Source organism: Pezoporus occidentalis, unplaced genomic scaffold, assembly GCF_034315485.1.
Source record: "Pezoporus occidentalis ecotype Australia unplaced genomic scaffold, CSIRO_AGI_Poc_V1 ctg4, whole genome shotgun sequence".
Classification (NCBI taxonomy): domain Eukaryota; kingdom Metazoa; phylum Chordata; class Aves; order Psittaciformes; family Psittacidae; genus Pezoporus; species Pezoporus occidentalis.
The window spans coordinates 27,077,230-27,105,003 of record NW_026915724.1 but is presented as its reverse complement, the minus strand read 5'-3'; the positions used below and the strand labels follow the sequence as shown (position 1 = coordinate 27,105,003).

General features: G+C 37.4%; 1 protein-coding gene across 1 annotated transcript; it reads left to right on the top strand.

Moving 5' to 3' along the window:
- The first annotated feature begins 165 nt into the window (after positions 1 to 165).
- On the top strand, positions 166 to 26,764 carry CD226 (CD226 molecule). Its single transcript, XM_062633146.1, is given in 7 exon segments — positions 166 to 1,093; positions 2,330 to 2,403; positions 16,588 to 16,900; positions 20,744 to 20,902; positions 24,313 to 24,421; positions 24,666 to 24,741; positions 26,600 to 26,764. Coding segments are annotated over 7 exon segments (1,242 nt in total). The 5' UTR covers positions 166 to 747.
- The last annotated feature ends 1,010 nt before the right edge of the window (positions 26,765 to 27,774 follow it).

The window sequence follows — 27,774 nt, the reverse complement described above, 5'->3', positions numbered from 1 at the left end:
GTGTCTTATCTTCTCTTTAGATTGTATACTCCCTTAATAATAGACAAATATTTAACTGCAGTGTCAGAAAAATTGAGAAATTCTGTTGGTTTTGGATACATGGCATTGAAGAATTCTGTTTGCTTCTGTTGATGAAACCTGAAGATCTGGGCTTCATCAGTTGTCATAGTACTCATGCATAATGCTAAAAAATCTTTAGTAATGAAAACTTTACTCTGAGACGGATTTTGATAGGAATCTAGACTCTGATGCAACTGCACTGAGACCTCGAACCTGGTGTTTCTTAGAATGTGAAAGTAAAAGGCATATGATGTTTTGTTTATTCCAAAAGAAAACTATCCATTTTACATGAAGGGCACATGGTGCACAGAGATATGCATAAAACTATGTCACACTGTAATCACTGATTCCAGTAATTTTTGAGATGGACCATGCAGCTATCATTACTGCTGGTCTCCAGCTCTGTGGAAGTAAGGCTGCTTTCTTATTTCTAGTTAACAACTTTCCTTTTTTTATGGCATCATGACAGATATAATTGCAACTCACAAATGTGTTACTGTGTAGTTCAAGCAAATTTTAACTATTCAATGATATTCAGAAGTTAGAAGTAATAATGATTTCTAGGGTTTGCTTTTTTTTTTTAGAGAAAATATTCTGCAGAATTTGTCTTGTAGTGCTGCCAAAGTTGTTTCTGAGTTATTCTATAATTTCAATTTTCAATTATGTTAATTCTGAAATGGAATTTCTATGTGTGCTTTAACCAGCGTGAAAGGAAAATTTGCAGATTCAAATGTAAAACTTACTGTGAAGGTGAAACTGCAATGCATATACCCCAAAAAAGCCACGAAAAGCCAGACATCCTGGATGAAACTTAATGTAACTCATAAAGAAAATATAGCTGTCTTTCACCCAATCAATGGTATACATATTGAAGACAAATACAACTGCAGAATTCCCTTTGAAAATGCTTCCAGTGAAGACAAGTCCTTGTCCTTCATCAAGAGCACTTTGAAGAATGTTGGTATACACTTTTGCTCCATCGTAACTTACCCAGATGGTATTTGGGAAAAAGTAATACAAACTGTTCTGCCAGGTAAGTAAATCTCTCATTTTTTTAAAAAATTCTGATATATGCAAAGCAGAAAGCCATGCCAATTTAGGAAGTGTCTCGTATTGTAATTTTTCTTTTTAATTATATAGCATGCAGAAATGGAATAATCCATGGAAAAGAACAAGAACAACAGAAAAGAATTATATTACTTTGACAAAATGTAATTTTAAGAGAAGCGGAAAATTAAGAAGGGGAAATTACGTTGACAAGAAGTTACAGCAGCAATGAATTACATGACAGACTTTAGATACTAATGGTCAATGTAACGGTGATATTTCCATTGGGCCAAGTTTCTCATAGCAGTTCAACAGCTATAGGATCTCTTCAGAGGATGAAATTGCAACTACCCATGAAATTACAGGGATGAATTTTGTAACCCATGAACCATATTTTAATCTTTGTGTTGTATGGTGAGGGAATTCCTGGTCTGAAACTAGGGCTGCTTTTTTTCTTGAAGCTCTTCTGTATGTGCTTGTTCAGGAACAAAATTACTATTTAGGAATGGTGTGGCATCAAAAGGGAGAGAAGTAGGGAAGTTTAAGAAAAAAAAGGAGACTTTTTTAAAAATGGAAAAGGGAAGAGGGAAACAAAAAGATTCGACTACGTCAATGTAAATTCTGTGTAGCTGTCCATGTCCAAAGGCTTTGTAATTACCTGATCACTCATCCAACTTGATCTCTTTTCCAGCTCTATGAGTAAGAGGAGAAAGAACCCTTTTTTAGTATTTTCCCATGTGTGTCTATCAGCATTGGTCAACTGGCAACTCTAATGCAAATAATGAAGCTTCTCTGACAGCAGACAAGTCCTTAGAAGATCGTTATGTACACGTGATAGAATAGTTTTCAAAAGATAACTAGTTCTGTGTATTGGTTTATTGATTTGGTGTTGTGAGTGTAGAAAGAATTTGTTCCTCTTTTCCATTCTCCAAAGTGAAAATAAACCTCATTCAATATTTTATTGTATTTCCCAGATAGGGAAGAATGAGTTGAAATACAGATTAACTTCCTATCATTTCAAAGTCCAGAAGATAAAAGTAACAGCCCTTTCCTAGCCTGATCCTTCTGAGACTTCATCTCAAACCTGTTTTAACTACAATTCTATCATTTCAATGTTACAATGAAACAGCGAACCTGACTCTTGTAGGACATACCTGAACTTCAAAAATCCAACATAGATTGTTTCTGCCTGCACCACTAAATTTTTGAAATTTGATTTTAGCCAGTGCATTTGTTGATGGCACAGATGAAATAGGAATCCCACTCTATCTTCCTGTCTCTGCTAGCATTTTATTAGTAAACTACTGCTCATCAAATCAGAAATTGAGCCCTGATTTTGAAAAAAATCATTCTGTCTCCCTGGATTGTTTAGTTAGGTAAGATAGCTTGGAATTTTAAAGATTTCCCTCTGTGGGGCACATCAGCATAGCCATACAATTCGCAGTCATTCACACGTAAAAGGGAATGTCCTGCTAGTGAAAGAGCTGATCAAGGTCCTTCAGAGTAGGACACTGCAGCCCAGGTCAGAGTGTCTCAACTGTGACCCTTTAGCGGCATCTCTGCATGCTTGCTTCACTCTGGTGTCTTTTTTATTATATAAGGACTAATGTTACTGAAGTAGTGTCTCCTTAGTTTCTTTTCCTCTGTCAGTCCATTTATGCGCTGTATTGTTGCAAGTGTAGGTATTAGAAACATACATTTTGGTTGCATTCAGATAAGCTAAGATATGAAAATTCAGGTTGCTGATTACAAAAAGGAGCAAGCAAAGGCAAAACAAATCCCTTATTTGATTCAGTCCATCCTGAGTTCTGGAAGTGCTGAGCCCTTAGTTACAGAGGGTTCACTTTCTGTAAAATCCTAAAAGTTAAGTGCAGTAGAGATCTGCAAGTTTATTAAGTCCTTTTCCTGGCCAAGGCAGTACTGATCTCAGCTATTTGTTCTTGAATTTACAGGCTAGGGTTAATCTGAAACAATGCAAGAAACAAGGCAGTCACTTTCCTGTGGGATGTATTATATACACCTGTATTAGACAACCCACTTACAGATTTCAGCACAGTGTATACCATGCAAAGAGAGATCAGTTACCAAAAGTATGGTTTTTAAAACAATACTGTGGGATTCAGTATTCTCAGTAGATGGGATTTCTGTCTTGGTTTGAGCACACTTAAAACAGAAACATAAACCAACATCAGGCACACCCTCCACCCCCCATTTTTTCAAGTATATCAATTTAATCCTGCTACAGAGGGAGATAATAATGCTGAAGGAAATTTAATCCTTTTCCATTAAATGAATCACAGTTTTTGAGAACAATCCTATTAAGATCTCAATAGATGCCTATAAACATGTTTTTTATAAACACTGATCCAAAAAGAATGAAGTGTACCATCAGCAAAGATAAAATATTACAACTTCAATCTACATTGCAAATTAAATATGCAACAGTAGTACAGTAGTGTCACTAGATCCAGCAACTCAAGTGTTAACAAGCCTGAAACTATATGATCAATCAATTAAAAAAATTTGGGGTCATAGGAAGAGAAGAAAGAAGAAATTTGAGTATTTGAAAGAAAGAAGTCAGGTATTTGAGAAGCAGTAAGCACTTATTATTAATATTTCAACAACATTCTTATTTATTTCCCTTTATAGTAAAGATGTCTTTATAAAGAAAAAGTCCATTCTGGTTACAGTCGTTCATATATGATTAAAGATGCTATCAAGTGATTTGCGGTGTATGAGGTGGTAAAATAATACTGGAGAGACTCTATTTAGGACTCTGCTCCTGGCTTAGTCGTCTGGCTGGTGATCAAAAGCTCAGCCCCCACCATGGTCTGGGTGGGGTGAAGATGATTCTTTTTCTAGCAGGGACAAAAGTAAAAAAAAAAACAAACCATACTTAATCTTGGAAAGACAATGGTTGAGCTGTCAAGAGAATCTGAGATCCCAAGAGAAAGAGAAGGTTATAGAGGTCTTTTCTTGATGTACTATCCTAGCACCACTGGAAGATGGAAGACCTTGGAACTGGTGATAAATCACAGCTTATATAAAATTTTTGATGGAATTATTGTGGTGATTTTGTTGTTGTTGTTTTAACTAGTTGTGGGCTCTGTATCAGAATACATAATAAAAATGGTTTTTGTTATTTTTGCTTTAAATTTTAGATAAAGATTTCCTACAACATCTATGAAATAGGTGAGAAAGAACTCCTTCAGACAGCACACCATTATCCATGCTTCCTTTATTGGCAGTTACTGAAACATACTGACAGAAAAGCAATAATACTCAGGATATCATATTGGAAACTTCACATGCAACTTCAGGATAGTCTTACAAGTGGATGCAGTGCTGAAATTGTGTGCCATAATTGCAAAGAACTCGAGAGTATGTTCTGGCACTGTTATACATGAGCATATTGGCAAGGAATAGTCTAGCTATCCCACAGGAAGGTACTTGCCAGCTGGGTGAATCTGTTGCTTCTTTTTCTTCCTGTAATGTGAGCATACACCCAACAGTGTTCAGAACAGAATTCAGGGGGAATTTTGAGTCACAAATACTCCTGCACTAAGCAAACAAAACTCATACTTTCAGAGAAAACTTGTACATTTTTTATAAGACATGAAGATGTAGGAATAGCTTTATTTCACCTTTATTTCTCATTCATAAACAGCTTAAGTATGATCTGTAGTTTCTTATATAGAGTGCTTAGAAATTATATCTGAAGACTGATTTTGCATGCAGTATGAAAGCGAGGAGAAGAGACAGAAGTCACTACTAATAGAGGAAACATTAGGTTTGGAGACGTCATGCAGAAATTGATCATCAAAAAGATGTTATTTTATACACTTGCTGCCTCGAAGAGAAGGCATTTGAAGCTGCAGGTGTTGTAATTTTACTTTCAAATGAAAGAGCATTGAGAGAGCAGTGTACTCCATCAGTCCATTGGGCAGGAGTGCATAGAGGTGCATGTTTAATTGTCACCCCAGGTGGCCACTCAAAACAGAGTACTCAGCTGTGTCATTTTGCCATTTGCTATCCATGTACCTAACAACAGCAAAGCAGCAGCAGGAACTCTGCTACTTTCTTTTGTTTTGAATTATAAACTTTTACAAAGAAATGTATACAGAGAAAGGATACGTTTCCAGTCTCTAGCACTTTAGAATGGCTATTGGAATCACCATTATTTACAAAGGAATTGGCAAAATTCCTTTTTCTTCACACTATATCCTCTGTCTTTTTCTAGTTTGCCCAGATCTTTGTTTACCTATAGCCAATTGAGTCATAGGTCCATTTGTTTATTTTGATCATTTTCCAGACCTGTCTTCAGTTTTGTATTCTTTGCCTGTAATGGTAATCTTGCCCTTTTCTGTCTTGACCTTATGAAAGTATGAGGCATTTCTTTGTTGGCTGCAGTTCAGTGAAATACTTTGCACGTTACCAGACCACTGTCTTAATGCCTCCCACATACCTGCAAGTTATAATCTGAGTCATTCTGATTTAAGAAGTCCTGGTACGTACATCTGGCTTTGTGGGCTTCACACATCCTCCCAGATTACTTGGCCTTATTAATAGTTAGTTCTCTAGCTTGCATTGCATTAAAATGTAGCAATCCCTGGATTAGGAGGCGTTGCTTCCATTGAAATGTATAATTAAAACATTATTTTATATTTAACAGAATCAGTGATGATTGAGTGTAGGCAAAAACTGTCTTAGAAGCAAAGTAAATTAGCTTTGTGATGCAGAACTCAATCAGTTGAAGTTAGATCAGCAATCCTAAAATACATGATAGGCAAATTTACATTGTAAATTTCACTTAAAATATAGAATGTAATAAACATCATTAGAGAGATCGCAAAACGATATTGTTCTACTCCTATAGACTATGTCTTTGTTAAACGTCTAGATGGAAAGTCAAAAGTCTTCAGCCATGAAAAATTATGTGATATATATAACCTGTTTATTTGAAAGCTGGCCTTTATGGCAGAGCACTGCTGTGTGCTTATTTACATAAAGAATAGATATAGTTAAAATTACCTGAAATATTTTTGTCCTGCATTTGTTTATTTGTCTTTCAAAACTATTGAATTCTAACATGAATTTCTGTATATTTTGAAACTTACGTTTATTTTTTTCAGGCATTTTATTTCCGTTAAGTGTTAAAATTAATACTAGTTTGATTTAAAAATTCCCTTGCTATGCTTGGAATAGAATGAGAAATATACTTTTGATCCTTATACACCTTTTACACCCATTATATGAATTATGGAGAGTTGCATAATTGGCTGTGGGGGTGTAGCTGTTATATGATTGGAAATTTTCTTTCTTTCTTTTTCTTTTTTTAATTCATGAGTAAATTTGTGTTTCTGTCAATCAGTGACAATGGACCATTTGCTCAGGGGATATATTTTGCTAGCAACTCTGAACAAGAATGAAAGTTCATTAATAGAGTATTTAAATGCCAGATGTACCATGAAGTACTCCAGTATTTTAAATAGAGTGATCAACCTCTTCTGTGATAGCAGAGACAGAGCTTTTCTATTCTTAGCTAGTGTGATGATATCCATGCCACTCAGCACTTACTTCTATATTAATATTCTTCTGCCTGCCAAAAGCAGCACGTTGCCTAGAGTTTTTTCAAGTCCCTATTCACCTGAAATAGCTTGCTTTCTATTTATCTCTCTCAATTTAGAATGTGATTCATAGGTCTAACAGTGAAAAATTATCAACCCTTTAAAGCACATGGAAACAAGAACTAACCCTAAGGGATCTTCATTCTTTGGCTCTTAGACACTGAACTCCCCAGAGCAAGTATACTCTCTGTATTTTATACAGTATCAACCACATTGTCAGCACCTAATTAGAAAGGAAGAAGATATAGGCAAGTGAAAATGCCTTCTTCACAACTCTGCTGTGATTATTGACCTGTTAAATGCTGCTTTTCTTACTTTTTATCTTCTGTGATGAACTAAGGATTACATGCCCCTTTGGTATAACAGACCAGGGGAAAAAAAAAAGCCAAACCCAAACCAGCTGTGTTGGGAGTAGAGTACGTATCTCCTTTTCCTTTCTGAAGGAAAAGCTTAGATCAAAAGGAATTATAGAATTGTGGAAAACTCGGGCTGGAAGAGACATTCCAAATTAATATCACCATCTCTGCATTCTGAGGCAGGATAAGCATATTTGTATCATCCCTGAGTGATTCCCATGTTGGAAACGCATAAAACTCTTGTGTAGTCATTCTAGTGTTTAACCAGCCTTACAAGGAGCATTTTTTCCCCCATTGTATCTAACCCACATATCTCTTGTTTAAAAATGATTGTTTAATTCACCGTAGTCCTTCCTTTGGAAAAAAGGGGAAAGCTGTCATGTTGCCAGTCTTCAGTCATCCCTTTTGAGACAAGCGGGACACAAAATTACAAAATGAAATATGTAAACCTTTAGAATCAGTTTTAAGTAATGTTAAGTTTGATGGCTTTGTAACAGTAACAATGGACAATTACTGAGGTACATGATTCACAGAAAAAAATATAGAGTACAGCTAGAGAGCATACTGAGAATTCTTGTATAAGATAAACTGTTGTAGTTGATGTAGTTTTAGGTCCTTATGACCTTAGTACAAAATGAGTGTAAGAAAAACAGTATAGAAAAACAGGACGTAGGGATAAAAAGTATCTGGGAATATCTGGGAATAGCAGGTGTCCAGGATGGCCTGCCCTTAAACTAACTGATAAGAAGAAGGACAGAATGATTGCTGTGTCTGTAGTGTTAACAAACCGATTAAGCTGGTATAAACACCTACTGCGTGTGCTTCAAAGGCTGCCGGAAGTGATGGAGATTGTTGGAAGAAGTAAACGACCCTCAGAGACCACCACATTTTTGAAGGCATGTGGGAAACTTTCTGGAAAATAATGTAATCTATATGTAGCCTCAAGAATGTATGCCCAGGGACTATATAAGGACGGCTTGTGTAGCAATACGGGGACAGACATTAGAAGGAGCTATCCCCCACGTCTCCCGGTGTCGCAATACAGCATACCTGCTTGTCAGCTTGAAAACTTTGTTGCTGAGCTTGTTCCTGGAGTTTCCTCTGAATCACTTTGTACTAAACAAACACAACTCTTTAACTTTTCTTCTTAATTCATGATTCTAAATTTTGTCGTGCTTATTCTCATAGGAGTTTTCTTCAGTTTGTATATAACCTTATTAAGATAAGATACATTGAATGAAACGCTGTGTTCCATCATTGCTAAATGATGCAGACTAGTGTATCCTTTGACTTGTATATGACTGTTGTCACCTGAGAAGATTTGCCTTTTAGAAACAGATAATGTAATAACATTTTTGATTCTATTTGGCTGGCAATCAGAGCATCCAGATCCTTTTATTCAGCCCTGGTTTTTTTTTTTGTTGTTGTTTTTTTTTTCTCCTCTTTTCTTCTTTTTACTCCTTACCATTTTGAATGTCCAGTTAGTTACTAATGATGCTTTTATGTACTTGTCCTGGTTTGGTTATGGCATGTGGCTAAAAAACATGATGAAGTTTGGCGTGTTGATTAGAAGTTCAGAGCACTAAGCCTGACAAAGAATTGGGTTGTCATGTTCCTGACAGTCCATTAGGAGGCCACAAGAAAAAAAATGCACTCGCTGTGAAGATCGGGGCAAGCTTCACTGTGAAGTACAGTTCATAATTCCAAAAGGGGTATAAAAGAAAGTGGGATCACAACCCTGGACATCAGAAGAGCAGACTTTGACCCATTCAGGGATCTTCTCGGAAGAATCCCAAGGGTAACGGAGAAAAGATTTACAACGGAAATGTCTTCCAATTGTCCATCCAGACAAGCAGAAAATCAAGCAAATATACTGTAATGCAAGCATGTATGAACAAGAATTTCCTAACTAAACCCAAGCATAAAACAGGAAGCATAGACGGGATGGAAGCAGGGGCAGTTGACCTGGGGGGAATCTTGACATACTATCTAAGCACAAATGGGTGCAGTTAGGGAAGTCAAAACTGATCTGTAGTTGAATCTAGTGGGTTAAACTTTTTTTTGGGGGGGCAAGTATCTCCCAACCTCTATAAGCCAAAAATACTTCATCTTCTCAGCTACTCTTCTATGCCACTGCAGCTATCGATGTGACGTAGTGATTTACTGGAGTATGGTATTTCCTCTAGTATCAACCATAGCTACTGTAATACCCAGTAGTTAAACCAATACAAGAGTTTTATAACTTTGAGTTTTGCTTCTCAGTGTAAAAGTGATGCATGAAATTTTGAGATAATGGAATTTGGAAATCATTACAGGATGCAGTTGCAGGGGGAAATGGAAAGCATACAGTGACAGCTTTAAAATGTTCCAAATTTAGGAAATATTATTAATTTTTATAAGACAGACTGAATAATATTTTATTTGGGGAAATATATGATAGGTTATGGAATGAACAGAGATAGGTGAAAAGCAGAAGGTAAAAGGAATTACAGATTCAGATAGTTCAACTTCCAAATACTCTAAAGGAAATAACTAAGAGGTGATTAATATTTTAATTTCTGAAATGTTATTATCTGCAGAACTTATTTCTGCTGCTTGTATTTCTAATGATGAATGCTTCTTTCAGCTGGCTTGTCAGACCAGGAATATAATTTATAACTTAAAAGGACAAAAGTAAATGGAAAAGAAACATTTGATTTCTTCAATTTTCTTACCTGTTACAAAGCTGCCTAATAAATTTATGAAATAATAAAATGTATCTTTCCTTCTTGTCCAATATATTTTAAATCCATAAAAAAAATACATTAAAAGTAACAACTAGGATCTGAGATGCAGGGCAGAAATTTCCCACAGTGCATCCTCATGCTTCACTCCTGAGCTTTAGTTACAACGCTTCTGGGGCTGGGAAACTTACTTGTGTGTCCTGTCCATTGCTTTGGCACCCATGGCTTTCCCTCCTGAGAAATGTTAGTTCAAATAGTTGTCCTTAGGATCCAGTTTGATTCTTTACACCTTTTCCCTCCCTACCTTTTTTCTTCTGTATGGCTTAAAACATGATATACTCTGCCCTGGTTAAAGTCCAGCCCTCCGGAGCCTCATGGAAGATATGAGCAGGTAGGCACATAACGCACACACATTCACATGCTGACGTGCGGTTTCTCAGTATAACATTTCATCCACCATGAGACAATATGGGTTATTTACACAAAGTGAAGGTTGAGACAGGCTGTGTCACTCCTGTCTGCACATTGAACTCCTATTGCTGGTAAATTCTCTTCATCCTGAATTGATGAAATTCCTAGAGAGAATGAAAATCTGATATTCTGACCTCTCATATCTTCAAGACTGTCCTGCAGGTGAATCTTGACATAATGCATTTTATGCTTTCATCACATGACTTCTTCCCCAACAACCAAATTCTCTTTGCTGGAAGTTCATGAATGTTTATACTGTAGAAAGCATGCGTTTTCTCACTTTTATTAGCACTGTACTCACTCTCCCTCTTTGGTTTTTCCCTTTCCCTGCACTCTAGGTAACTAAAGTTCACCTTACAAGAGTAAAATAAAAACAAAGAGCAATGGAATATATCTAAACAAAGTTCAATTGGCAGGTGAATTACAATTACATATTAAGTGTTTATAACACCATGCAGAATTCATAATTGGTACAGAAAGATTCAACAAACTGTTGCACTATAATTTAATATATATTTAAAGGGATGTTTTAAGGGTATAGGAACATAAATACTTTTATTTTAGCTTTTATGATCCAAACAGTTGCTGGTTTTTGAGTCCAACTGTAGAACAAGTGCCAGTGGCTCATCAGAAATTAAGGTCTTTACTGTTCTAACTTATTCAATAGCTATGCATCCTTGTTTCTGGGTCTCACTCAACAAAGGGAAAACCTTTTTTTTTTTAGAAACTCAACAAAACTGTGTGGTATGTCCTAATGGAGTTGGAAGACATTAGTTTAGGAGCTAGTTATGATTCTATATTTAGTATATTAAGAAGGGTAAAGGGGTCATTCTTGAAGTATTTCCTTACCTGAAAGTTTATTTTCTTGGTGCAAAGAAGAGCTCCAGAGAAAGTTCATCTCCATAAATTTTAAGCCTCCTTTTCATCTGCAATTTGATTTCTCACTTCTTATTATAAGCAGAAGAAGAACATTGTGCTGGTGTAACACTCTTTGTATAAATCCAACTCTGACAGTACTTAACCTCTGCTAAGCTTTAAACCTCAACAGAGGTGCAGAAACATGTTAAGCCAGAGAGTGTTTCTGTACATTTTATTTTACTGTGTTGAATTTTGCCTTTCTGAAACTGCAGAAATAGATTTTGAAGTATGACTTTTGGTTTCGTCATAAACAGTTTTAAATCAAGAGGAATGTATGAGATTTATATGTTGTCCAGAGTGAAATTCTTGAACCTTGTATAAAATTATAAACCTGGGACCAGTTAAACTTGCAGTGCACAGCACTTTAAATGTCATAGATACCTGACTTTAAAAAAGAATAAACAAGCTGAAGAGAAGTGCAAAAAAAATTGAAGTGGATAGGACTGGAACCAAGAAGTAGAAAATCTGAAAACCTGCACCCAAAAGAATGGGGATCAAATTTTTACATGGCATTCATTTTGACTTTTAATTATTAGCAGCAAGGGCAGGAAAGGGAAAGGAAACAAAAAAAAGAATAAAATGACTACATCAGTATTATTTTTTCGCCAAAAAGTATTTCTTAATTCCAGCAATTTCTGTACTGCAAAATTTGAGTTTAGTTGCTTGATCCTTTAAATACTGGGAAGCTGGTTTATACTCTTTTGTAGCTCTATATTTTCAAGATCTGTTTTCCAAGAAAAATATTGAAAGATCGTGTATTTAAAGAAAATGAAAACTCACTTTTTTTTTTTTTCTCATTTAAATGTCTAATGGCAGATAGAAACATGAATAACTGCAAAATTTACCATCCTACCAAAAGAGTTGTGGGAGGATATCAAACACAGAGCACTTCTTCACTAAGCAGAGGCAAATGCCCCTAGAGTGAATACTGCCACCTCTCCTATTTTCTGTCCAAGAGGCAAGATGACGTGGCCATGGCAAGGGCAGAGGAGGCAGCAGTGGCAGTGGCTGGAATGAGCAGTGGGCAGGGGACATCTATTTTTTATCAGATGCAATGGTAGATTATTTTTTGCATTTCTGAGATATTCACCCATCATGTGCCACCTTGAGCTGTGCGTGTGTGGGGGTGAAGGTGTGTGAGTCTGCTTTTTTCCCATAGAATTATTTCTCAGAGTGGGATGTTCTCATCCTACGTGTACCAGGCTGAAAGCAAAGGAACTGTGTTCAGGAAGATGCTAAATAAAGAAAGTGGTTGAACAGAGAGGGAGGATGAAAGAACTATGCTGATGCTAGTGTCAAAATAAAATGGGACAACCGCTTAAAACAAAAGCCTGGAACACTTTAGTGTACTTGGAAGATTTAATTAGAACTACGTAGGTCTCCCCTCCTTGTGCTCTACATAATAATTTCAGTTGTGCAAGGTACCATGCTGTAAAAAGGGAAGGGATTTACATCTTTTATTGAGAGTGGAAATACCTGAACGTTGCTGCACACAGACAAGTACAAATGGAAAAAAAAAAAAAAAATAAAAAAAATTGGGGTACCCGTGTTTAAAAATGGTTGTCATAGAATGTATGGGAGCCAAGAATCTCAAACCTGTTTCTATTTTAACGTGGCTGTTTGTACACAGCTCTCATTATTAACATATTATTTATTTTTTGTATACTAGAAGACTGTACAAATATATCAAGATTTGTATCTGCAAATTCTTCACTGAAGTTGCAAGGCAACCTTAGCTATGTAATGTGCCTATGACAGTATGCTACACTATGTTGTATTTTATATTATTGGGAAACCAGGTTATATTGTTTGGCAAATATAGAATCATAGAATAGTTAGGGTTAGAAAGGACCTTAAGATCATCTAGTTGCAACCCCCCTGCCATGGGCAGGGACACCTCACACTAAACCATCTCACCCAAGGCTCTGTCCAACCTGGCCTTGAACACTGCCAGGGACAGAGCATTCACAACCTCCCTGGGCAACCCATTCCAGTGTCTCACCACACTTACAGGAAAGAATTTCCTCCTTATATCCAGTCTAAACTTCCTCTGTTTAAGTTTGAACCCGTTACCCCTTGTCCTGTCACTACAGTCTCTAATGAAGAGTCCCTCCCCAGCATCCCTATAGGCCCCTTTCAGATACTGGAAGGCTGCTATGAGGTCTCCATGCAGCCTTCTCTTCTCCAAGCTCAACAGCCCCAACTTCCTCAGCCTATTTTTATACGGGAGGTGCTCCAGTCCCCTGATCATCCTCGTGGCCCTCCTCTGGACTTGTTCCAACATTTCCATGCCTTTTTTATGTTGAGGAAACCAGAACTGCACACAATACTCCAGGTGAGGTCTCACAAGAGCAGAGTAGAGGGGCAGGATCACCTCCTTCGATCTGCTGGTCACGTTCCTTTTGATGCAGCCCAGGATACGCTTGGCTTTCTAGGCTGCGAGTGCACCCTGGAGCCGGCTCATGTTCATTTTCTCATCAACCAACACCCCCAAGTCCTTCTCTGCAGGGCTGCTCTGAATCTCTTCTCTGCCCAACCTGTAGCTGTGCCTGGGATTGCTCTGACCCAGTGTAGGACCTTGCACTTATCATGGTTAAACTTCATAAGGCTGGCATCAGCCCCCCTCACAAGTGTGTTGAGGTCCCTCTGAATGGCATTCCTTCCCTCCAGAGTATCAACTGAACCACGCAGCTTGGTGTCATCGGCAAACTTACTGAGGGTGCACTCAATCCCACTGTCCATGCCCATATAACACACAAAGTTAATTAATAAATTGTAAGGCAGAAGGGATTTTCTTTGTTTTGGAAGGAAATATTTTATCTGTTTGTTTGCAGCTGACCATATGTTTAATGTACATTTTTCTAGCAAACGTATAACAGAGTGTCAGGGAAGTAGCCTGGTTGTTATATAGTCCTGGATAGCTGCACTTTGGGTCAGATGGGAATCATCTGGAAGGTGGGAGGTAGCATCATACACATAAGTTCCCTGAAAAACATGTTTAAGTAAGAGAAATACCTGGAGTTCAAGGTGGCTTTGGCATGAAATAATTAGAACAGCAAAGACGGACCCAGGAGAGGATGGAGAGACCTCAAGGTTCCTATGGCAAATGTGGGTAGCAGTAGGGCTTGCTCATAGGAGAGAACAGGAAAGACTGCCCACTTAAGAGGAAGACACTTCTCAGAGAAGAAATGGGTTTTACCATAATGCACATAGTTGCTAGAATTTAGTGGTCTGAAAAGTGGAACAGGCAGAAAGGATCTGACCTCTAAGAATGTGATATGAAAGAGAGAAAATTGATTTCAATCACCTTTTCATTTACTCCTCTTCAGTGGCAGATCTGAATCTCAATCTGCAGATGTGACTCTTTTAGATATAAAAAATATTACCTGTTCTAATATACTGACTTTTAAGTGACTGCACTTCAAGGAGCTTATTTTGCAAGTGTATGGTCCCATCATAGTAGTCATTTAGTGCAATTTGAATAATCCTTAGGCTTCCATGAGTAAATTCTTGCTCGAACTAGCATGATATCTTAAATGATTATCCAGCCTTGGCAGTCATCTTCTGTAATAGAAATTTATCTGCCTTTGGCAAGCTGTCCAAGGACTTAATTAGCTCCACTGTGTTGTACCTTCTGCTTAGCTTAGTGAATTTACCTCTCTTCTGTTACTGTCTGTCATTAACTTTCTGTCTCCTCGATTGCAGTCTAAATGGATCTTCAAGTTCATTTTTTTTTTTTTAAGGTAAACTCATTAGACACGGTTCCTTTTTTCTTCCAGCATTTCAATGTTTTAACCATAATTTTGGTCTCCAAAGGAAGGAGGAATGTAAGTTTTCTCTGCTGTGTTCCGTTAACAAAAACTGCAGGCTAGACTTTTTCATTCATCATTTCACAAAGACTGCAGAAGTCTCAGAAGTCAGAGATTTCCACAATGAATTCTCTGTCCTGTCAACATGGAGGATTATTCCTACATTTCCAGTAGTATACTTTCTCACATGAAATCCTACTTCTCTTTGCACCTAGCTTAGGAGGTGAGTTAGGCCCCCCTGTAATGATGATATCTTTAGTACCTATGACATAGACAACCCTGGCACTACCAGCATCCAAAGCAATACAATTTATCAGCATTTGCTCCCTTGGTTTTCAATTAAAAAAAAATATATCAAGGAGAATCTAAATCTAGCTCAGTTCTAAAGTGTATTCAGTTCCACCCAAAGTCCTTCTGTAGCCATCCCCATGAATCTGGTTACATGTTCATTTTAAAACTTCTTTTATAAACACATTTTGATGCCTTTAATGACTGTCATTTTTCCTAAGCAATTTCAATTTTCTCTCTCTGCTTCCAGTTGTTGCCATAGGTAGTGGCAAACACATTAAAAATGCACAGTAGTGACCTTTTTTTACTTAAAGATATCTAATAAAAAAGAAACTAATTGAGGAGCTTGAAAGATCAGTCTTTTTACAGTGTAGGAAAAGCATTCTGATCATTTCAACGTTAGTCTTCAAAATGATGAAACTCTTAACTTAGGAGATACAGGCATTACATAGCTGACTTTAGAAACCAAGTGACTATTGAAGGCTCTGGATATCAGAAACATTGAAAGTGTTTCCACTGAAAAGCTTTTAAATTTATTTTTAATTTTGTCTATTTATTTATTTATTAAATTTGTAAGCAGTGAATTCTATTACCAAAAACAATAACTCATTACTAAAAACAATAACTCAAAAACAATGCGCACAGGGATTTAAGTAAAAAATATGTTAAGATACACCTATGGTTTATATGTGGTAGAAGGCTTGAATTTGTCTGGAAGTCCCCTTTCATGCCATAGCCTATCATGTAGGTTTTTCCCAAGTAGAGTATATGAACAGATAAGATTTTTTTTTATTTAAGTGGTGAGGTTTGTGAATGGGAGAATTGTAGTTCATAGGCTGGAATATCTTTTAACATAATTTACTAATGGATGTCCTGAGGGTCACATCAAACCATTTTCTTATTCTAATTGGTGTGAAAGCAGAACAAGACTATTGCAAATTTCATTAGGCTGGTCCCATAATTTATGCAGTTAAATATTTGCTGAAACTGTCAATGAAACACTTGTACTCAAAATTTATAGAAGTAGTCTTCTTGCAATGTCATCACGGACTCATGGTTCCATAAAGATTGTTTTGTCTAAATGTGCACAAAAAAAATAGTCATGATATTTTACAATATCAATATATTTTTCAGTATTTCAAATGATCTGAATATCTTTCTGCTGTAAGTCAATTCATCAATATTTGCCATACAGGAATTATTGATACTAAACTTCCCTTGAACGAATTATAAGCATTTTTTGTTGTTTTTTGTGTTTTTTCCAACAAATGTTTTTGGTGAATCTCAGAAACAAAACAATCTTGTGTTTAACAAGCCAGGAGAAAGTGTTGCTTTTACTTGCCCTTATAACATTGCAGATTCAGTGCTGCAAGTGATGTGGGAAAGGATTAAAGCAGATTGAGTAGATATCGTTGTTCTGTGCAGCTCATTAGGAAAGCAAAGCTTTGGTTCACATTTCAAAGAGCGTACACTGATGGGTTGCTCTGATCAGGCAAAATCCAATATTGTTATCCCAAACATTACAGTCTCTGACTTTGCAAATTACCACTGTGTAGCTACTGAGAGAAACAAAACCCATGTAATGATTTTTACTGCGGCTGGTAAGTAAAGGAGGAAGTGGTAAATGTTTTCATAATAGGACCTTCTGAGGCATCAACATTTTCACCCATATAAAATAACTCTTTGGTAACAAGTGAGGGTTAATTTAAATAATACCGTACTCCAATTAGCAGCATGTAAAATATGGCAAAGTTAACAATTAATCATATTTCCACAGAAAGAGGCTTGTTTTAAGCTTGTCTGATCTCATTATTGAACTTAACCTATTTGTGAAAAACTGTTTTGATGCTGGGAAGAAGATAGACTGCATGAGTTTGCAGGGAGAGGAGGGCATTCTTCCAGAAAAGATATGAGGGGAATTCCCTATTAGCACAGAGCCACAGGGGCCCAGGGCAAGACTTACCCTCCAATGAAGACAAAGAGCACACTCAGCTGAAAATGTAAATATATACTGGCCTCAACCTTACTCTTGTAAGGAGTTTCTCTGGGGGAACTGAGAAGCTCAGTGTTTTTTACTGTGACTACTGTCACAAATTGATTGTAATGGGAGCTTAGGTCCACACGTAGTTTTAGTTCTTTTGTGGAGAATGTATTTTGAAGATACAGTTCTTGTTTGTCCTGGGTTCAGCAGTAGCAGTCATTTTTCTCCTTCTTAGTAGCTGGTGCAGTGCTGTGGTTTTGACTTTCAGCCTGGGAATAACGTTGATAACACCGATGGTTTTAGTTGCTGCTCAGTAATGTTTACTCTGACCAAGGACTTTCTGAGTCTCATGCTCTGCCAGGGAGGAGGGGAAGTCGGGAGGAAGCAGAGACAGGACACCTGACCCAAACTAACCAAAGAGGTATTGCATACCACAGCACATCATGCCCAGGATGTAAAACTGGGGGCAGTTACCCGGAAGGGCTAGTTTACTGATCAGGTCAGGCTGGGTATCTATTGGCAGGTGGTGAGTGGTTGTAATCTCTTCCCTTGTTATTTCCTTTATCATTATCATTATTGGTGGTAGCAGTAGTGATTTGTGTTATACCTTTGTTCCTGCACTGTTCTTAACTCATGGGAGTTACATTCTTTCGGTTCTCCTCCCCATCCCTCTGGAAGCAGGGGTAGGAAGGAGGGGGGGAGTAAGCGAACAGTTGCGTGGTTTCTGGGTTGCTGGCTGAGCTTAAACCACAACATTGTTCTACATGGGTCCTTCTTCTGTTGCAGTATTCAGTCCAGCTTCTGGTGTACTGCCTTGCGCCTGGTAATACATGAGTGTTGGTAGACATATTTAAGAGCTGTAGCATGGAGTATAAAACTTCAGAATATGCTTAATCTGCAATATGGTTAATTGAGAAGTGGAAAATATGCTTGGGAAAAAAATGCTGATCTGCTTTACTGTTGATACTTGACCATGAAAGTCCATGAAATTGAGCAGAATGCCATAAAGAAAGAGGTATAAGGACAAAAATTCCTCTCACCTTTAGGAATTTTAAACATTCAAATTTCAAAATATTTACGATATTGGTATAATCAAGCATATCCAAATTGCAGAGTAATAGAAATATTTTCTGTTTGCTCCAAGTGCTTCTCATACCAAAATGAATGCATATGTGTTGCAAGCAACACAGTAATTTTCAGAATTACCAGAACTACCTACACAATTTTTTTCAAGAAGAGTTTGGTTTCCATGTTTCTTTTGCTCTTGAAATTGATCCTATATATAATTTTTTGTTCTAACAATGCCAGCATAATTATGCCTGTTTACTGGAGGAAAAAAAATGTATAAAACCATTGCAGAAGCTGAAGTACAGTCTGATTCAGAAATCACTCCCTTGTCTCCCTTTTAAGCCCTCACTTGATATGAGGTGGGTTTTGTTGAATTTTCACTAACTTCAAAAGAAGTGAAGTCTCAAGGATTTCCAATTATTTCTCTTTTAATGTTTGAAATGTTTCATAACACAATATTTGCAGTGAGATATGGAGAAACACTAAGGGGAGAGAAGCAACAGGCCAGGCGCCAGCTTCCCCCCGCAATGTGTAGCATAGCCAGTGAAGTCTCTCACAAATTCATGAGTGCCTTTGCTTGATGCAACAAGCCACGGTTTGAATAAAGCAAGTGCTGACAGAAAACTGCTACGCTAGTTCTTTGTGTATGTTCTGTCAATCCAGTCACATTTTTTTCTTTGGCTTAGCATTACAGTTAAGCCACACAAGAGCTTGGATTTCCTACCAAACTCCTCCTTTGTTGTCTGTCAGTGGGATTCTGCATGCGTACTGCGAATCTTCTCGCTTTGCCCAGTTCCAGAGATGTTTTGAAATACTGAGTCTAGGAGTTGGGACAATAGCTGCACTGTAAGCAGTAATACAGAAAACTCTGATTAGGTAGAGAGAAAGTAAAAGAAAAGAAATTATTTTATTATTAATATTTTTTGAGAGACCCCAAGAATGTCTGAAGAGGAGGAATCTTGGGTGAAAGGAAGTAGAAATAAGAGTGCAGGATTATTTGCAGAGCTGATAATAGTTCTAAACCTTCAGATTCTGAGAGGTGGTACTGTAGAAAGAAGTAGATTGCTTCTTGTCTATAGGTGAATGTATTTTTGCAAGGAAAATCAGCATGGTATTGCTATGAAGAAAAAAGGAAGAGAGGAGGGAAAAGGTATTCAAATGTCAGGAAAGCCTGAACTATTCTTGCAGTTTTATCAGTAGAAGTCAGCATGCTGCATTTAAGGTTTTTCAACATGAGTGAAGGTAAAACCGTAAGGTGCTTTCATTATCATTAAGTTCGTCCAGTCTATCCCGCTAAATATTGTGATTGTTGTTTTTAGTAACAGGAATTTCCATCTGAAAGGAGCCTTCTGCAAATCTTTTTGACCTCGAAACCTGGCACACATAAAGCAGCATGTGTATGCAAAGGAGTGTAGCTTTTGTTGGACAGCACCTACTGAAACAGAAGGCTGAATATTTCATAATAATATAATGTATTCAAGAGACTTTGGATAAATTTCTGGTGTGTTCTTCATCATATTTCTCCTTCTAAAAATTCTAATGATATGGAGATTGGTCATGTCACCAGATTCCACATTTGAACCTGTTTCTGATTTTTACTTACCTTGCCTTTTCCTTTGATTAGATTTTTTTTTTTTTGAGCATGTTTTTGAATGAAGGAAACCGACTTACAATCCATGTATTGTTTTGATAGATGACTGGGAAAGAAGGTGAGATACCACATGAAAGAACTGAAAAGTTAGCAGAGTTAAAAAAGGAATGCTTATTCCATCCTGAAGACCCAGCCATTTTTAGAAAGATGTAATAAGGTTTTTCTTGCTTCATTAGCAAGTGGGATAGCAAGCTCTCTTAGACAAAGTAAAATAGAAACATCTTGTGCTGCTATGTGTTTCCACTAGATCTGAAAAACTGGGTGGTGCTTGTATTTAAATATATATTTACAGTCAGAATTACATTATGGCTTGTACTAGCCTTCTCAGCAGCTTTGTTGCCCTCCTCTTGACACCTTAGTCAAATACCTTAATATCCTCAAATTGTGGGGCCCAGAACTGTACGTAGTGCTCAAGGTGAGGCTGCAACAATGCTGAATACAAAGAGATCATCACATCTTCTGACAGGCTGCCTGTGTTGTTTGCCTTTTTGGCTGCTGACTTCTGTTGAGCCTGCTGCTGACAAGTACCCCCAGATCCCTTTCTGTAGGCCTGCTCTCCAGCCACTCCCCTTCCCGTTTATACTTATGCCTGCTGTTACTCTGTCTTGGATGTAGAATCCTGCATTTGTCCCCTTCATCCATTTGGCTGGTTACCTTACCTTAATAGAAGGTTATCACATTAGCTGGACAGGACTTTCCCTTTGTGAACCCATGTTGACTGTGCCTTTAGATTATTTTCAACAGCACCCAGTATGATCTTCACAGCAGCAGATGAAAAGCAGGCTACAACTTGTCCAGTCATTGAGGGTTATCTATGTCCTTCTGAGCTAAAAGAAGAAAGTAGCACTTCTGTGCCACAGAAAACAGAATATAAGGCTACAGCTGGTGGTGAGGACAATCAGGGTAGGAGTGAAATTAACTTCCTTCTTTCCTCATAAATTCATACAGTGTGAACACAAGATATCAGACCATGCTGTGGGTCTCTACTCAACAAATCACCTTTCTCTGAGCATGAATGCATTCATGCTGGATTTCTGCCTTTGAGATTTGGGCAAAACTATTTCAGATGTCTAGTTAGCATACCATATGTGCCAGTCCAGCAAGGCATGTGACAAACTACATGCAGATCTTTACAGTGAGTTCAAATCTCTTGTTAAAACAAATTGCTGTCTGGCCTATCAGACGGCATATATATATATGCCGTCTGATAGATAAGCATATATATATATATATATGCTGTCTGTATATATAAGTTTTATATACATATATATATATAAAGTGCCAAGGCTAGAAAGATGGCAGAGAGAGAGACACATTGTCTAATACTTAACAGAAATTGAACTGCAGCTGAAAATACACTTAATAGCCTGCCATCAGCATGCCACCTTTGATGAGAACACAAGAACTAAAGAGACACATGACAAGCCTCTGACATGTTTCTGCAAACTTTTGAATGTTATATTAAAGTCAGTAATTACAAAAGGTTTTATTTAGTTAAAGAAAACAAATGCTCCAGGAAGGCTTTGCTCACTTCAAATGAGAAAAGGCAAAAGGGCTTTGAGGTGTTGTCAGTTCTAAAAAAAAAAATAAAATCTAACGATTTTTTTTTTTAATCCAGATTTAACTGACAGCTGATAATCCCATCTCTCAAACTCATTAACTCCTAGATGATTATCTTAACCTGATAAAGCGAGGGTGAATTCAGAAAAATTAGATCTGGAGTGAAGGATGGGGATGATGCTGAAGTATGGAACTCTATTCAGATTCAACCATCCTTGATGATAAAATATAAGATTTTAAATTTTTCTCCCCATGAATACAGGATGTTTTCTCCTTAAGTACTCATGGCAGAGAAAATGATGTTCTGTGGCAGGTAGCTGAATACCTGAAAAAAGACATAATCTTTCTGAATTTGATCATAATTATATGCACTATCCTGTCATTTTAAGTACACAGCAGATGAAAACATGCTGGTAGTAGAGTGATTTCATATGTGGTTATAATACAGAAGGCATCACTTTTTGCTATCAGGCAGCCTTTTCTGTTGTGTCACATACCTTCATCAGTGTAAACTTCTGGGAGAATTTTGTTTCTTTTTTCTTTCCAGTAAAATAACATTGGAATGCAAAGATAAGACTTTTCTGTAATCAGTATTATTTTTTTTTTATCTTGGAAAATGATCACATTAATACTAAAGATGTGTACCTGAGCATGTCTCAGCTGCTACTCAGGATAGCCAGATAAGAAGCTGTGAACCTTTTTGATCCTGGTGAGAAAAGACATGGTGATGGCTCAGCAGCTGGTTAGCTGGGACTACAGTCCTGTCTTGAGTTAAGCAGTAGCAGTCATTTTCCTCCTTCTTAGTAGCTGGTGCAGTGCTGTGGTTTTGACTTTCAGCCTGGGAACAACGCTGATAACACCAATGGTTTTAGTTGCTGCTCAGTAATGTTTACTCTGACCAAGGACTTTCTGAGTCTCATGCTCTGCCAGGGAGGAGGGGAAGCTGGGAGGAAGAAGAGACAGGCACCTGACCCAAACTAACCAAAGAGGTATTCCATACCACAGCACGTCATGCCCAGGATGTAAAACTGGGGGCAGTTATCCGGAAGGGCTAGATCACTGCTCGAGTCAGGTGGGGTATCGGTCGATGGCTGGTGAGTGGTTGTATTCTCTTCCCTTGTTATTTCCCTTATCATTATTATTATTGGTGGTAGCAGTAGTGATTTGTGTTATGCCTTCGTTACTGGACTGTTCTTATCTCAGCCCATGGGAGTTACATTCTTTGGATTCTCCTGCCCATCCCTCCAGGAGCAGGGGAGAGGGGCGGGGTGAAAGAGAGATTGCGTGGCTCTGATTTACGGCTGGGCTTAAACCACAACAAGTCCTTAGTGATACTGACTGTTTTCTTTTGCCTAAGAACTGAGCATGTCACCTTCTTGTCTACCCAGAATGAAAGGTCTTCAGGGAAGCTGTGGTTTCATCTTTGAATGCTATCTTTCCCCGTACAGTGGACAGAACATCAAAGAGTGACTAATTTAACGACAGTTTTTTCGTCTCTGTTCACCAATGAATTGCTAGTGTTTATCTGAAATACATGAAACAACTTGTGGCCATGAAATATGACCACCATCTCTTGTGCTAAGTAACACAAGAGGTATTACTCCTTTTCCATCCCAGGACATCCTCACTTTTTTTGTACCTTTTTTTGTTTTACTCCTACATGTTGAGAAATTGAAGGAAGTGCAGAGGTGCAACACAGGAGCAGGAAGCAGGGCCCTGTGGTGTGCTGCAAAAAGCTGGCTTGAAGTTATGTGGTTTAACACTTTTTTTTTCCTAAGAGTTTTAAATGCATGATAACTGTACTGAGGTCTTGTGTGATGGCTTCCTGTGTGACTTTATTACCTCTGTTTTTTGCCCCAGCTTTTTTCACCTCAAAAATGAGAATAATATGCCATTACCACTCCACAAACTTAGGCACTGCAAGAATATATTGACTTATAACTAGAGGCCAGTGTCTTGCCTGTCTCTACCCTTTAGTTATCACATCTTTTCCTACCTAGTTGCTCCTTAGCTTCATTTGAAGATGTGACTCCATACTGAAGAAGTCTGCATTTTAAGCAAAGTTACTGTAAATGTAACTTCTCCTGCATTGGTTGTAATTCGCAAAGAAATTATTTTTGCTTAGGTTAGAACAAATAGGGTGGACTTCCATCATCAGAGCACGTAAAATAATATGTTATTAAAAAAAAGTGATGAAACAGAAGACATTTCTGTGGAAATATTTTTGTTAAAAAATGAAGAGATTTCTTTTTGAATTAGAGCAGAAAATAATTGGCACGCTGTGTGTAGTACTGAATAGAAATCCTCTTGAGGACTGAGGTGGTCTTTCTGGTACTCTGAAAAGTATCTTGTTGCTTATGGACATATTGCAAGATTGTTGGTTATCTAACTTTTACAATGCCAACAGCATTTACTTAAGTAGTCAGAGTGCTTTTATTATCCATATATCAGGTCACTTATGTATGCAATGCTTTCTTACCTGGGAAGGGAAGGGAATAGGAAAGGATTATACAAGGCAGCAGGATTTTTTCATACAACTGTGCTCACTCACCTTTCACAATTTCATAATAACTAGCTTAGCAAAACAAAGGTGTTTTAGAAATGAGGAAATGGTTGTGAGGTCTGAATATTGATCATGAGCTGTCATCAAATAATGTCTCTACATGATCATTGATTTTCAACTTATTTTGTCGTAAAAAGTTCATGCTGGTTTATGCAAAATACTAACGATATTTATTACTATTGTATTTCAGCAACTTGGTATCACAAACGGTTTATTGTCAGCATAGCTAGAGAGATTTCTGCTGCTGTCTTACTGTTAGTTTTTCTATCGATCTTCATCACCACTGCTTATCACAAACAGTGAGTAACAAAACAATTTGCTTAATATACAGAAGCAGGTAAATGTGAAGGTGTTAACAGCTCATGCTACTATCCTCCTCAGTATCAGTTAAAAAAAAAATGTAGATGTGAAAATTGAATTTTCTCGCCAACATTTTAAACCTGAAAAAACCTGATCCATTCTACAGCCTATGAAAGAAATGACAGTTTATGTCCGTGTTGGAGGTGTGTCTCGCCCCCTCCCCCCTCTTATTTTTCACATTAGAAAAACAAATGGCTTACTGAAGTTCCTTAGTCAGCTAAATGCTCACAGTGGTATTAGCTGGAATTTCACACCACAGGTAATCTGTCAGGAATAACATAAACCTAGGCATAGACTTTTCCTATTTTGTGCATAGAGGGCAGGTGACATCTTGGGGTGTTCTACATCTTCTAGCATTTTTCTGTCATATGATTTAAAGTTCCAAATTTTTTCACAGCTGGATCCAAACTAATTGTTAAACCATTATCTAAGTTGGCTGTATTCCTTGCCAAGTATATGCTATTGGTGTGATCCAGAATCTCTGTTTCCAATGAAAAGAAAAAGTGAGCAGAAAAAAAAATTCTTCCCCTGCCACAATATCTGGAACTTGTTGGCAACAGCTTCCCACATTTGCTCCTGAATCAAAGGGCCTCTTTTTCTTTGTCCAGGCTTTTATGAAACACTGCTAATCTATCTCATACATGTTATAGTTTACAAGTCAGAGGAAAGATTATTTGGATTTTTTATTGTAATTACTGGTTTCAGTGGGCAAGACCAGAATTATTTCTTGTATGCTGGAATTAGATATTTTGAAGTATACTACCATTCATGATGCAGATCCCTCCACTGTTTTTCTGACTGAATGTGTGTCCTCAGCAAGAGGAGGAAGGGGATCACAGAGACTTTCTCAAATGATTTGTGTCCTACTCAGATGCAGGTGGAATTAACTCACATCTTGTATATTTCTTGACACCTTTCTCTTCTGTATCTGATCTTTATATCCCCTAAATCTTATGGTCTAATCTTAAACTATATAGACAGGAAAAATGTAATATTTTAAAGTGTGATTATTGCTATTTATTTTTTTTAATGAATGTTTTTTAATATTTTACAGATACATTTAGAGTTGTAACTGCATTCCATGTTATTAACAAATTAGCGCTTTTGGTTCACTAGCATTCTTATTATTTATTTTCTTCAAGTCACTATTGTAAAACTGAAGCAAACAATTGTATCTTGTGATAACCTTTGTCTTGATCTATTTTTTCTAGTTGCGCTTCACTGTAATTTGTTGGGACAGATGCTTCAGTGCTTCTTTCTTTTTTTGTACTGTCATAATCAATGTTTTGCAGCTCTCTCTCCCCCAACTCCCTCCCCTCTCATCCTCCCCCCCCCCCCCCCAATAATCCTATTCAAGGCCTTCAGAAGTGGAAAACAGACAATTTCACTGCTTCTGCCTTGTCTCTTCATATTTTAGGTTGGGGTATGAAGCTATGCTGTACTTAAGGAAATGATTCCATTTTCACAGTGGATATGAGACTGGCTTTCCACTTATATCCTCTCAGATGATCCTCTGTATGATCCAATGGTGAGCTCCACTGTCAATATATCCTTATAAAGCCATTTGACCTCATGTTATTTCCATTAGTCTCATTTTGACTGTTGGGTCACTGTACCAGACTGAAGCTCTTACCAGTGACCATAGGCTACGGGCTAGTCATTTACTTCAGAAAACACCTTTCCTCCCATGCCAGTTAATCAGGGCATGGTCACATTAAGCTGTCTTAAATACATGACTAATTCTTAGCATGGTCAATAACTTCAGAATAATTCAGAATGTTTTAAGATTGACATAGGAGAGACTACTTTATTATCTGTGGCGTGTATGGGAGGGGAAGGGGGCATTCCACTGGTGCTTTACCAGGCACCTGATGCAGGACAGCTGGGAAACATTCAAAGTGAAACTTTTTTCATATGTATTAACCTAAAACGTATCTGTAGCATACATGAAGACAAAAAAAAAATAATAATCAATTGATGGTTGAATATTTCCCAAAAATAAATCAGCATATGAGGAAAATGTGGCATTTTTCTCCTTTTTCAAAGTTGCAGCTGTTTTGAAGAAAATTCCTTAAAAGTTTCTTTCTCTTTTCTTATTTTTTTTAATGTTCTTCTAGCCTGGTAACAGTTATGGAAGTTCTAATTTTCATGGCACATGGAACACAGGAAGAAGAGAAGAAGAACCATCCCTTGAGCAGACAGAGGAGATTTATGGCAACTGCGATGATGTCTCATTTAAACCTAAGAAAAGACCATTTGATTCCTTTTTAGGAATGAAATAACCAGAGTGAGGGCTTATATTTCCAGCTTAGACTTCATTTTCTTTGCATCATTGTGAAAGGTTAAAGTGGTTGTGCTGAGCACTGCCTGGGCTGCTTTGGCTGGACACCTAGCCTGGGCTAGCTTACACCAGATATAACTGTGCTGTATGGGAGTCTGCAGCATTAGCATATTTTTTTTTTATTCATATGTAAAGATTATTTGTACTTCTGAAATGTAAACGGTTTTACCCAGTAGGTGTACTCTTAAAAATTTTAGATTAACTCTGACATACAGAATGGAGCATTTACAAAAAGTTAATTTGGTCTGAGGTATCGATGCTTCTGAAAAGCCTATATGAGAGGGCTGAGCAAGAAAATGTGTTTGATGTTGTCTATATCCATGACTATTGCATCTCAAATGGAGTGCTTTATAGAATAATAAATATCCATTATTTTCCACAAAGGAGGTGTTAGTTTGTGGCTGGGCAAAGAGTACTATTCAGCTCACAAAAGCAAATATATCAGGGATCCCTGAACATAGATTTAAAAGTATGAACAGCAGCTTGCTGTCTAACAGATGTGTGGTTTTACAGGTTTCTTGCTGCTCATCACAGTTATTTCAGTGCTTTCTATTTGTGGATGAAATAGAAGTGTAGCCCCTGCTCTCCTCCCTCCCTCCTTCCATCCCACCTCTCCCCCCATGTCCAGGAAAGAAAAAACAACCATGAAGACTGCAGCTGTCAGGTTATATTTAATAATAATTTATTATAAGGTTTAGTAGCGCAAAAAATAAAAGAGAACATGGAAGATATATGAATAAATGATGCAAAGCAGAAAAAGACGTGATTGAGAACATTTACAAAACAATACACATACATATGTAGTTGTATGTGTGCATATATTCAGCTGAAACCTACAAAAGAAACCACACAGAAATTGGACAAAAAAATGAAAAAAACAAAAAAAAACCAACCAACCAACCAAAAAAAGAAAATCCTTAAAGAAACAGAACTAGAAGGCAGACCTGAGAA